The sequence below is a fragment of the Hemiscyllium ocellatum genome, chromosome 7 (assembly GCF_020745735.1).
Source record: "Hemiscyllium ocellatum isolate sHemOce1 chromosome 7, sHemOce1.pat.X.cur, whole genome shotgun sequence".
In the NCBI taxonomy this organism is placed as follows: domain Eukaryota; kingdom Metazoa; phylum Chordata; class Chondrichthyes; order Orectolobiformes; family Hemiscylliidae; genus Hemiscyllium; species Hemiscyllium ocellatum.
Window position 1 is genome coordinate 96731717 of NC_083407.1, and position 13795 is coordinate 96745511.

General features: G+C 41.7%; 1 protein-coding gene across 1 annotated transcript in view; it reads right to left on the reverse strand.

Annotated features, from left to right (window-relative positions):
- Window positions 1–7502, reverse strand: part of traf3ip1 (TNF receptor-associated factor 3 interacting protein 1) — a 179013-nt gene extending 171511 nt beyond the window's left edge. Inside the window, exon 1 of the mRNA XM_060827533.1 lies at window positions 7307–7502. Coding sequence (XP_060683516.1) covers window positions 7307–7429 — 123 coding nt within the window. The 5' untranslated portion in view covers window positions 7430–7502. The remainder of the gene's footprint in view (window positions 1–7306) is intronic.
- Between the last annotated feature and the right edge of the window lie 6293 nt (window positions 7503–13795).

Below are 13795 nucleotides of genomic sequence, written 5' to 3' on the forward strand. Positions count from 1 at the left end.
GTCTCATCTTTCTAATGTCCCTCATCCCATTCCCATTACTTTTCTTTGTACTGTGGCCTCAGCCTACCACTTTTCTTGTCCTCCTTTCTGTTGTTGTTGTCCTTGATCCCCATTCTGACTCCTCGCATAGGTTCCCATTCCCCTGCCAATTTAATTTAAACTCCCCTCAACCATTCATATTTGTCCAAGAGCATCAGTCTTGGTCCTGCGCAAGCGTAATCAATCTAGTTTGTACTGGTTCGTTCTCTCCCAGTACATTTGGACCGGCTCCGGCTTGGAGCCCAAATCCCTATCTTCTGCTTTTAGGACTTCAGCCCTTTCAGTTTTACCAATGTCATTGGTGTCATAGTGACTGGCTGTTCACCTTCCCCCTTCCAAATGACCTGCAGCTGCTCTTATACATTCTTAACCCTCACACCACCTTGTTTGCATCAAAACATCATTATGAAGGAATCTCCAGCACAAGAGTAATCTAAAGGTAATTGGATATTTTCTATCTGAAATATGGCTTCCAATCCTTACTGGAATTTCCAAGCCATTATTGTTTCTCTCTCTGCAAAGACTGCAGACCTGAGTATTTCAACACTTTCTGTTTTTACCCTAATAACTATATTAGAATTTGTCAACCTTATTGTCTAAGATTGCTGTTAAATGGCAACTTACTAACATTATTTTCTATAAAATTATTGACTGTAGAAAAATATTGGGATGTAAATTTTCAAACTGGTACCACCTCTTCTTTGTTCCAAAATCACCTGCGAGTAGGCCTTTAAATTGAAGAAAAAGAAGTATAATGATTTATTCACTGGGTGGCATTGTTTAAAAGTATCAGGCACACCACTGAAAGGATTCACAAATAGAAGCAAGACATTAAACAGTTTTCTTAGATTAAAAAAAAACTCTCTTTTTTTGACTAATCTATAATAGTAAAGACGTTGGCACTACTCAAAGAAAAAGTACATTTTGAGATAGGAGAGTTAAGGCATTGTAACAATAAGCTTTGTTTAGCTGATTGGTCAAAATGCCTTGAACGAACATTTTAAAAAAAGCTGGCTAAACCATGTGATAAAGAATGATCACAACACGTGTTCAGCCTACTTTTACTCATGTTGCAGAGGAAAGATTTTTTTTAAAATATGCATAAAAAGAATTGGTTAATCCAGAATAGCACTGAACAGACTTTCTCTGTCTCAAAGAACTACATCTCCTTTCAAATTCCATGTCTTTTAAAGCTTGTACTTTCTTTTATATTTTGTCAAAAATTACTATCCAATGAGAGCCCTTGCTCGCAGAACTACATAGGAACATTTCCCAGGCATACATTATCCTGTATAAAACTTGCAGAGGCTTGCTATGAGACAGCAGTTTAAATGTAGGGACATAAATTTAAGGTGGTGTTATTTTGTGTTTTACATAATATTTTAACATAAATAACCAGGATACAATTAGACATACATGGATATCAAGCGAAGAGATGATACATTAGGAGGTCAAAACAAATGATTAGTCAAAGAAGTGGGTTTTAAGGAAGATTGCAAATTAAGACAGGCAAATATATCTGGTCGGCATGGACGGGTTGGACCGAAGAGTCTGTTTCCATGCTGTACATCTCTATGACTCTATAAATGGCTATAAGGAGGGAATGCTGGAACATAAGCCTGGGACTAATAAAGACAAGGTTGTTAATAATTGACTTTGATAGGACAGGAATGAGTTGGTGACATAGGAAGCAGTAAGACCATGAAAGAAAGAACAAATTAGGTATGAATTTCAAACAGGAAGGCATTAATGCAGAGATGATACTTACTATATAGATGCACTTGATATAATCTGGAATGTCACTGTGACCTCAGTTGATGTCACAGAGACGTGCAGCACAGAAAAAGACCCTTTGGTCCAACTCGTCCATGCCAGATATCCTAAATTAATCAAGTTCCATTTAACAGCACTTGGCCCATATCCCTCTCAACCCTTCCTATTCACATACAATTACAATTTATAAAAGGCATCTGGATGGGTATCAGCCTCCACTACTTCCTCTGGCAGCTCATTCCATCCATGCACCACCCTCTGCATGAAAAAGTTGCCCGTTAATCTCTTCCAAATCTTTCCCGTTTCACCCTAAACCTATGCCCTCTAGCTCTGGACTCCCCCACTCCAGTAAAAAAGACATTGTTTACTTACCTTATCCATGCCCCTCAATTTTATAAATCTCTATAAGGTCACCCCTCAGTCTCCAATGCTCTTGGGAAAACAGTCCCAGCCTATTCAGCCTCTCCCAATAGCTCAAACCCTCCAATCCTGGCAACATCCTCGTAAATCTCGTTGTGATTTAGTGTTCTGATACAACATTATAATCTGTATAGCATTCTGCTATATAGTCTAGCCACCATGTACATACAATGTTAACAAACACTTTTTAATAGTAACCTCAAAGCTTGGTCTAAGCACATATAAAGAAGCAAAATTTAGGATATAGGAGCAGCAGTGAAACACCAGTCCAAGATAAGCCATTTATCTCACAGAAAGCTGAAGAAGCCCAAGCAACATTGATTGACCAAGAGACAAAACTGAGGAATCATGAGCCAAAAATCATCAGAAATCTCCCCAAATTCAGTGAATTGAGAAGTGAAGTAAAGCAAAGCATAAAGGGTGTCCTCGCTTTAAGTCTACCCTCGAAAAGGTTTTACTTCACTTTAAAAGTTGGACTTTTATGTCCTCCCTCCTCACTGAAAGTGACATCTCACAGTATTACCCTTGTCACATCATCAGTGAGGCCCCCTGAATTGTGTTGTAGAATTGGCATTGTGTCGATGTCCTACAGTCAACCATTGTTTTGTTTTAAATAGTTCTCCGCTCAGATACAGAAGTAAACTTTGAATTTTTAAATTTTTCTGCTTTTCCACCTGTACTGGAACAGGAATTACTGTGGACTTTCTTTTTAAGTAATTCTTTACTTTAATACATACAAGGACAGCAGTTGAGAAATTTGTACTGTGCCTATACTATAAATTTCTTTAAAGACTTCTCTACAAGCCTGAAGCCTGCTTTCCGCACTGAAGTTTTTTGGTCTTGCAAATTATTTCAGCTAGGAATGCACCTATATATAGCACAGTATTTCAACTTTTAAATTATTTTTCTGAGCCAATGTTTCCTCAGGAATGTAATGTTACTTTTTATATTGTTACTTACAGGAAAACCATGGTTCAGGTAATTTCATCGAAAATAAAAGTTGAATAATTAAATGCTTGTTTTAGACCAATGCAAATTTGATAGTCAAAGGGTCTTTTTCTGTACTACAGACCTCGAACTCTAAAATTGCAGTTTTCAGGAATGTAACACCAGCTAACATTGTATTCAGAAGTGGCAGTACATCATGTGAGACACATAGACCCTCTCTTTCCAAAGCCATTCATAGTGCTGTTCAAGGACCATCACAGATACTATAATCAGATTTCTGAAAGATAAACTTTCAGAAATACTGAACAGCCTCAAGTCTGTACTTTCTTATATACAGTGAATCCTATTTTCAAAGAGATCCCAATCAAGTGAGGTGATGATAAATTTTCAGTCACTTTTGACAGCATTCATAGCTTTTATACTTCTGATAATTTTGATATTGTATGCAAGTATTTTAACCAGGATTCCCAACAGCCAGCAGTCTGGGGACATTTTTGTTAGGATATATATAAAACATGTGATGATGTGGCATTGAGGGATGAGCATTTGCAAATTCTCCCTTGTGTACTACAGTCTAAACAGGGCTGCAAGGGGGGGGTTATGTGAAAAGTGTGACAGCAAGTGGGAGACTTAAAGGAAGCCCAATGTTAAGACCAAAACTGTTGAGTTAGATCCAAAAATGTGCAACCTGCTCAGCCAGAAGCCCATCAAAAATAAGGAAAAGATAGAAACCACCACTTTAAAATGTGGTGTCAGGAAGCATAGTGAACAACAAGATCACCAGTTCCCTGGCTTCTCTTTACCGCCCTTCTTAAACAGTGGCACCACGTTTGCCAACCTCCAGTCTTCCGGCACCTCACCTGTGACTATCGATGATACAAATACCTCAGCAAGAGGCCCAGCAATCACTTCTCTCGTTATGATGCACTAGCCAAAGCAATTGACCATTTGGCCTGGCTCGATCCAGGCTTCCCATTTTGATATGCATAGCTTACCTAGTTAAGCATACTCAGACCTGTCAATGAGCTTCTCTTCCTCTGCAAACTTTTGCCATTTTATTGCTGCTTATCTGATTAAGGATATGTGGCATTTTTGTAAATTTAATACCAAATTCTGTATAAAGAGAGGGGAGTAGTCTGAGAGCGCTCTTGGGGCAACAGCTGGCTCCGCTTCTTTGCAAATGGTTTTAGAACCTTAGCTCAAGCCTGGCTTGTAGGTATTTATGTTGCAGTGTAACATTGATGCCATTGGTAAATAAAGGTAATAATTTAAACTAAACTGTCTGTAAGTGTTTTATATTCCAGGCTACCACAGAGTACGATCTCCGGGACGAACCAAGAGAGACTACAGGTTGAGTCCATCTGGGATTCCCTGAGCCGTCTCGAATAGGTACTTTAACATAGGCTTGATTACATTCAACAACTCAGCCTCCACTGCTTACAGGTAAATAAAGTTCCAAACATTACAACCCTTGGCTTAGATGAGTGGGATCGAAATTCACCTTCACCTCTATCTTAACTGCGGGACTCCTCTTTTAAAAACGCCCCTTTCCCCCAGTTCTAGACTTCCTCAAGAGGGAAGTCATCCTCTCAGTATTTATCCTGTCAAGCTCTTCAGAATCTTATGTTTTAACAATATTGTAAGCACAGAAATGCCTTTATATATTGCTACCTTCCGATTGGGGTGGAAACTTACTTACTTGAATATTGAGAAGTATTTGCTGCAGCAATATCAGAAAGATGTGATAGCACTGAAGAGGGTGCAGAAGAGATTCTCCATGATGTAGCCGGAGATGAAAAGTCTCTGTTATAAAGGAGAGACTGGATGGGCTGGGTTTGTTTTCCTTGGAGCAAGTGAAGCTAGGAGGGATCGGATTGAGGTATAGACAGTAGATTGCGAGAATCTTTTCCCCATGGCAGATGTGCCCAAAACCATAGGGCATGAATTTAAGGTGAGGGTAGGTGTGGTTTAGAGGATATCTGAACATTCTTTTCATCCACAGGGTGGTAGAAAAATGGAACATGCTGTCTGATACAGTGGTGGAAACAGATACTCTCGCAATATTTAAGAACTGTCTGGATGAGCACTTGAAATACTAGGGCATAGTAAGCTATGGAGCAAGTGCTGGTAAATGGAATTAGTATAAATATGGGATGGGTACTTGTTAGTCAGCATAGACATGGTGGGCCAAAGGGCCATTATATGTTGTATGACTCTACGACACTATAGTAAATGATATGTTAGTAGCTTAACATGTAATATAGCTGTTAGAGTTGCATCCTGCTTAAAAACTGTTATTTTTTGTTGCAGTGTATCTTCAAGGGCTTTTGTTTAAACTTTTTTTTAAATAGTTTGACATATATTCATTCAATCTGAGTTCACTGGCATACAGACTTAATCAGCAGTGCTGTGCACTGTAAATCAGGGAATAACTTTCTATCAAGAATCTATACAGAATCTTATTGCTCTGAAATGTTGATTTGTTAAGAACTATTTAATAGTAAAATTTTGCATTAAATAATGTCAAATAAATGCATTTGGTAGTTAATAATCTGAGCCCTGTCGAATAGTGTATATCACCACACCTTCCAAATTTGCATATTGATGGGACAGAGCAATGTTACGATAGTCTGCTATGATTAACAACACATTGGGCAAAGACATACCCCTGTCAATAAAGAACACGGGGTCCACTTATTCCAGTGACAAAGAATCCAAAAGAATATCCAACCTTAACAAGCCACAGTAAATGCATATCCTGATTACGGAGATGCAAAGTGTTAGGGGTAAAGTGAAAGAAATTGTTCTTATAAGGTAAGTTTCTGAGAAATATACATGGAAAGAACACGACATGGGCAAAGATCAACCTTCAGTCATCATTTTCATCGCTGATGAAGAACAAGCACATGTACTTATACATCGCATTTAAAGAAATGATACACCTCAAGGTGCATCATGAGAACACTTCAAAGCAAAACTTAATGCTGAGCCACATAAGAAAATATTAGGGCAGTGGGCAAAAATGTGGTCCGAGAGTTAGGTTTCAAGAAAGAAAGAAAGTAAGGTCTCTTACTGAATGGCATACAAAACCCTAAAGTCTTAATAGGGATGATATTGAAAGGATTCTTGCCTTTGTGGGAGAGCCTAGAACTAAGGGGTATAATGCAAAAATATGGAGCCCTCCCATTTTAGTCAGAGATGACGAGAATTTTGTTTTTCTGACGGTTAAGTCTTTGCAATTCTCTTTCTCAAAAAGCACCTGAGGCAGAATCTTTAAATATTCTTAAAGCGGGGTAGATAGATTTTCGACCAACAAGCGGGTAAAAAGTTATCAGGTATGAAGATACAGGTCCATGCGGAGTTGCTACCACGACCAAATTAGTTTTGATGCTATTGAATGTTGGAGTAGACTTGAGGAGCCAAATGACCAACTCAAATATTCATAAAAGGTGCAAAAGATGAATGAGGGTCTTCCAGAACCTACGGTTGTGGCGCAACCGCTAATGGTTGAGCAATCAACATCAGAGCTGTTGAAAGAGCAGAGAACAGAACTAAAGGAGGGCTGTGGATCCTGAGGCAGGAGGAGACCACGGAGAGAGGCACAGGCAATTCCACGAGTAAACCTGAAAGGATGAGAATGTGAGAATTGTGGCGCTGTTTGTGCAGGAGGCAATGTAGATCAGCAAGCACAAAGGAAATAGAGGAACGGGGTTTGACCTGATCTCATGACAGGGAAAACGGTTTTTCGGGTAGCCTTAACTGTGAAGAGGGTAGACTTCGAATACAGCCAGATCTGTTGAGTTTGGCTGTTGTCATGTGCAACCATATGTTTGAAGGGAAACACACTGCCATGGTCCAGAACGACTGAAAGATGCTACAAAATGTCTCTGTCCAGAGGAGGCAGGGGGTTTGACCGTCCACACAGGAAGGGTACTTCTGAAAATGAACCGCGCACAAGCTTCTCAAGGATAACTAATCTTCCCTGCTGGCTGTTTTGTGATCGAGGCGGGTCCGGGGGCGATTGCGTGCGACAACCGAGGATCGGCCCGGGCGACTGAGTCCTTAGCAACCAGGCTCGCCGCCACCAGGCCTTGCGTCGGAGCCCGCGGAACTCCACGGCGCTCACCTCGGTGAAGATGTCGTGCAGATAGCGGAAAGGCGGCTTGCCCAGCAGCTTCTCGGTCAACGGCGGCTTCTTGATCACTCTTCCCAGGGTGTCCTGGGTCCGCTTGACGAACGGGCTGCTCATGGCGCTGGCTGGCCCTTCTCCGCGTCGGGATGGGACTGGCCGCGTCGCTCAGGCCGGTCTCGGGGCCGCTCCACCAACCGCCGCGGCGCGTGCCTACGTCACTGCGCGTGCCACCTAGGGCGTGATGCGGCTGCCTAGCAACCGCCGCAACAGCGCGGTCAGCTGACACACTGCGTTCTCTTCGCCCTCACCACCTCCCCATTCATTCCCCACTAAACGCGTTCCCTCGCTGTTTCACCAACATTCATTGAGGAGCCAAGGCGATCGCTTCATCCCGAATTAACTTGGCGACAGCGAAAATGGACAAAAAGAAATAAAATGTTCAAGAAATCAACAGTAAGAAAGTAGTGAAGAGGTGACAGCCGACTCCAGTTTTTAGAGTTCTTACCATGCAGAAAATATTTGAAAGATGGCATCTCGAAAAATAATATTCTCCTGGAATTAATTGAAGAGTGCACAAAAAAGATGCTGGAAGATTTACAGGATCAGTTTTGCAGCGTCGGATTGCGTCGAATTTCCACAGAATATTAAGTTATTGATCGGAAGATACTATTTAGTTCAAATTGAGAAACTAACTGAGGCAGCTGGAATAGTGAAGGTGTTGATATTTAAGGGAAAAGTGGAGGAAATATTGATCTTGGATGATAGCTGTTGGCTCAACTCGCTCAGATTTTGAGAACTGAACTCGGCATATTGAGCTGAGAGCTGCAAATGTGTTGCTGGTCAAAGCACAGCAGGTCAGGCAGCATCTCAGGAATAGAGAATTCGACGTTTCGAGCATAAGCCCTTCATCGGGAAGGGCTTATGCTCGAAACGTCGAATTCTCTATTCCTGAGATGCTGCCTGGCCTGCTGTGCTTTGACCAGCAACACATTTGCAGCTGTGATCTCCAGCATCTGCAGACCTCATTTTTTACTCGAAGATTTATATTGAGCTGAGAGGCCCTGATATTAAAATTCTCGTCCTTCAGTTTAAATCCTTCTCTGACCACGGCACTTCCGATCTCTGTAATCTGCCTCAACCCTACGATCTTCCGAAATATATGCCTTCCCCTAGCTTTGGTATCTTGAAGATCACTCAGTCCATTCACCTTGCCAGTGATAGCCATACCTTCAGATACCTAGCACCAAAGCTGTTGAAGTCCCTCCCGAAACCACCTGCCGGCTCCCCACTTTTTGCCTCTCTTCGAAAACATTCTTTATCATTTTAGCCAGATTTTTAGTCATCTGTGATTTTATTCTCAGAATCAATATTAACCTGTATAATATTATGAAGCATCTTGAGATGTTTTGCTGTTAAAGGTTCTCATAAAATGCAAGTCATCTTCGTTCATTTACGATTTAGTGAATGTGTTTGGTTTTTTTTACGTAGTGCTTATTTTTTCCCCAGCACCCATGTTGTGTGTGTGCAAGCTGTACGAATTTCTATTCAATTTCCACCATCAGGAAGATAGGAAAACACCCGTGTGGCCAGTGACAAGCAGTGCCCTTCACAAAAGGGCAATGGTGTGTGATCAAACAGTGAAGGGGAGGGCACGGATTAAATCAAAATAGAGTTGGAGGGGGAAATAATGCACTCCACTCCCTGTGGCGCCCATCTCTCCCTGAACAACTCCAGGGTGTTGGTGGACACCGCGTGCTCCTTCTCCAAGGACACCCGGGTTCTAACGTAACCGCGGAAGAGGGGCAGGCAGTCGGCCCTAACGACCCCCTCCACGACCCATTGCCTGGACCTGTTTATAGCCAGTTTGGCCAGGCCCAGGAGCAGACCCACGAGGAGGTCTTCAGACCTGCCCTCCCTCCTCGTACCGGGTGCCCAAAGATCAGGAGCGTGGGACTGAAGTGCAACCAAAAGCAGAGGAGGAGGTTTTTGAGAAAATCAAAAAGGGAGTGCAAACGCCTACACCCAACATACACGAGGTCCATGGACTCCACAGCAGTTGGGCTGGGAGTCCGTGAACCACTGCAATCTGCAGTTGCAGGGGACCGCTGCGTGCTGCACCCTCCACCCCAGATCCCCGAGAGAAAGGGGGAGGACTCCCGCGTAGAGAGCCCTCCACTGGGGATCCCCACTGCCCGGTAACGTGTTTGGTATTTAAAGACTGATGTAAGGTGGACTAATTAAGTAATGTAATTACGTTATTAAGGACCATGTATGTGAATATATAAATAATCTGGAGATGGCATATCATTTTGAATATCGATACATGAGAAATACCTTATTAGCTAACTGAACAGCATAATTATTTTCAAGAAGGAGGAAGATTTAGCTCTTGTGGCTAAAGAGATCAAGGGAGTTGTGGGAGAGAGTGGGATTAGACTACTGAGTTCAATAATCAGCCCTTGAGGGGTTCAGTGGTCTACTCCTCTCTTCTACATTCCTATAATCTCATGTGGTCAAGAAAAAAAATTAATATTAATCAGTATTTTAACTGGAGTTGCTCACCAAGAGAAATTACTAAGTGTACAACTAACAGCTTCAAGGGAAATTTGTTGCCTCAAGGATGTTTGATTTTCCACCCAAAACAAAATGCCATTGATGTAAACCTGGTCAACAACAGAAAATGCTGGAAATACTCATCATGTCTCGAAGCATCTGTGAAGAGAAAAACATTTAACAGATTAGGTTGTGACCGTTCGTCAGAACTGGAAAAGTTAGAAATGGTACAAGTAAAAATAATGTCCAGAGGATATATAAATGTATGTCTGTCAAAGTTCTGCTCCAATATACTGCAATATGACAACAGAAAGCTCAAATTGTAGTTTTGAATCCAAAATAATTTTGACAATGAACTCAAACCTGAAAAACTAATCTGTGATTCCTCCTACCATATATTGATAAACTGGCTGTGTCTTTTTCTAATCTTACCTGCAGGAAGTTTAGAATTCTGGAATGGGAGTTTTTGCAAAGATGAGCATGTGCTCAATGATTGCAATAACTGATCAACTGCATTTTGGAAAGGCAAATCAGGGCATGACTTATACATTGAGTTGTAAGGTCCTGGGAATGTTGCTGAATAAACAGTCCTTGGAGTGCAGGTTCATAGTTTCTTGAAAGTAGAATCTCAGGTAGATAGGATTGTGAAGAAGGCATTTAGTTTGTTTTCCTTTATTGGTCAGAGCATTGAGTATAGGAGTTGGGAGGTCATGTCACAACTGTACGGGACATTGGTTGGGCCATTTTTGGAATATTGTGTGCAATTCTGGTCTCCATCCTATAGGAAGGATATTGTGAAATTTGAAAGGGTTCAGAAAAGATTTACAAGTATATTGCCAGGACTGGAGGTTTTGAGCTATATGGAAAGGCTGAGTAGGCTGTTTTCCCTGGAGCATTGGATGCTGAGGGGTGACCTTATAGAGGTTTATAAAATCATGAGGGGCATGGATAGGGTAAATAGACAAGGTCTTTTCCCTGGGCTGTTGGAGTCCAGAACTAGAGGGCATAGGTTTAGGGTGAGAGCAGAAAGATTTAAAAGGGTCCTAAGGAGCAACTTTTTCACACAGAGGGTGGTGAATAGGAAGGGTTTAGAGGGATATGGGCCAAGTCCTGGCAAATGCGACTAGATTAATTTAGGATATCTGGTTGGCATGGATGAGTTGGACTGAAGAGTCTGTTTCCATGCTATACGCCTCTATCACTCTAAATCCAAAATTACTCAAAATTAACTATTTTTCTCATCAAAGATACTTGCAGATATGCTGAGTTTCTCCAGAGCTTTGTTTTATTTCAGATTTCTGGCATCTGCAGCATTTTACTTGTACCTAGTTTTACTTTGGCCAGCTCCCCCACAATTCACAGTGGTACTGCCACATTTAAAACAAAGTACTTGCCTCTTGCTGTTCGCCCAGTACCAGTTGTTCAAAGCAGTTTTCAGCAATTGGCTGTGCAGTACCTGACTCAAGGCTGTACAAACCAGAACACAGTGATGATGGCCCTAACCTCTGAAATTTCCACCCTAAACTAAAGTTGTTGTGAGAAAGCAAGAAGTAGGAAACAAAAACTGAAGAGAGTGGGGCGGGAAGAAGTTGAGAGACTGGTAAGCATCTGCAAACTGCATTACTAATCAGAAATTAAGAGTTGAAAAGTATGAACATTATTACAGTCATAGAGATGTACAGCATGGAAACAGACCCTTCGGTCCAATCCGTCCATGCCGACCAGATATCCCAACCCAATCTAGTCCCACCTGCCAGCACTCGGCCCATACCCCTCCAAACCCTTCCTATTCATATACCCATCCAAATGCCTCTTAAATGTTGCAATTGTACCAGCCTCCATCACATCCTCTGGCAGCTCATTCCATACACGTACCACCCTCTGCGTGAAAAAGTTGCCCCTTAGGTCTTTTTTATATCTTTCCCCTCTCACCCTAAACCTATGCCTTCCAGTTCTGGACTCCCTGACACCAGGGAAAAGACTTTGTTTATTTATCCTATCCATGCCCTTCATAAATTTTGTAAACCTCTGTAAGGTCACCCCTCAGCCTCCAAAGCTCCAGGGAAAACAGTCCCAGCCTGTTCAGCCTCTCTCTGTAGCTCAGATCCTCCAGCCCTGGCAACATCCTTGTAAATCTTTTCTGAACCCTTTCAAGTTTCACAACATCTGTCCGATACAAATGGAGACCAGAATTGCATGCAATATTCCAACAGTGGCCTAACCAATGTCCTGTACAGCTGCAACATGACCTCCCAACTCCTGTACTCAATACTCTGACCAATAAAGGAAAGCATACCAAACTCTGCCTTCACTATCCTATCTACCTGTGACTCCACTTTCAAGGAGCTATGAACCTGTAGTCCAAGGCCTCTTTGTTCAGCAACACTCCCTAGGACCTTACCATTAAGTGTATAAATCCTGCTAAGATTTGCTTTCCAAAAGTGCAGCACCTCAAATTTATCTGAATTAAACTCCATCTCAGCCCATTGGCCCATCTGGTCAAGATCCTGTTGTAATCTGAGGTAACACTCTTCGCTATCCAATTTTGGTGTCATCTGCAAACTTACTAACTGTATCTCTTATGCTCGCATCCAAATCATTTATGTAAATGACAAAACGTAGAGGGCCCAGCACCGATCCTTGTGGCACTCTACTGGTCACAGGCCTCCAGTCTGAAAAACAACCCTCCATCACCACCCTCTGTCTTCTACCTTTGAGCCAGTTCTGTATCCAAATGGCTAGTTCTCCCTGTATTCCATGAGATCTAACCTTGCTAGTCAGTCTCCCATGGGGAACCTTGTCGAATGCCGTACTGAAGTCCATATAGATCACATCTACATCTACATCTCTGCCCTCATCAATGTTTGTGCTACATTCCCCTGAGAATCCATCACCCCCTACATTTTCCAAAATAGCATACCTGTTTGAAGTGGGTATATCCACAAAAGGCTCCTGCCCTAGGTGCCAACCTCTCTCACCTTTCCTGGAGTTAACCCATTTATGTGGCCGTATCTGAGACATTCCCCCCTTCCTATAACTGCCATCCATCACATACTGTTACTGTTGCAAATTCCTCATCGCTTCTATCTGTCTCTCCAACCGATCCACTTGATCCAATAAGATTCGTATTCAACAGCATTTATGGCAGACATAATCCGCAGTAACCCTTAAACTCTCTTTAAACTCCCACGTCTGACAAGAAGTACAGATCACTGCAAAGGCCATTTTTGCTCCTTCACAATCTACAGACCCAGAAAATAACACCGTCTTATTCCTCTACAAACACTGCACCAGGTTAAATTAATAGCTATAGCTTATATTTTAAGTTTAGTCAAGAGACTTATCTCCAAAAACATATAATCAAGAAAGAACCCACTATACTCACTACTGCAGCCTTTCTCTTGGACAGACTTAAAATAATTAACTTATCTGATTCTGTGCTGTGAACTTCGCCCAACGGTTCCTCCAAGATTAGTTGTGAATTTCACTGTTTGTTAGTTTTCCCAGATGCACTTCGATGTCCAGCAATACATGAATTCAAACAGCAAAGGCGGTAACTGTGCAGGCTCTCTCTCTCTCTTCTGGTAATAAAATCTGAAAACAAGCATTAGGTCAATAGAAACAACATGTAGATTGAGATAAGAAATTATACTACCTGGCCATTTAGCTTGGGATCAATTGAAGAATGATGGAATGAGCAATCAGACCATTAGCAGGCAATCATTTGACCAGATAAACTTCAGAGAAAGAAAACTCATAAACCCATCAAAATAAATGTTGACTAAACTTTATTACACTAAATAAAACACACTATAAATGGGCACTGGAAAAATTCCATGGCTGTATTATGAATAACATTAACACAACAATAACATTAACATAACAGGAACTGAATCACCAATTGGTATTTTAGAACTTTCGTGCATTCAG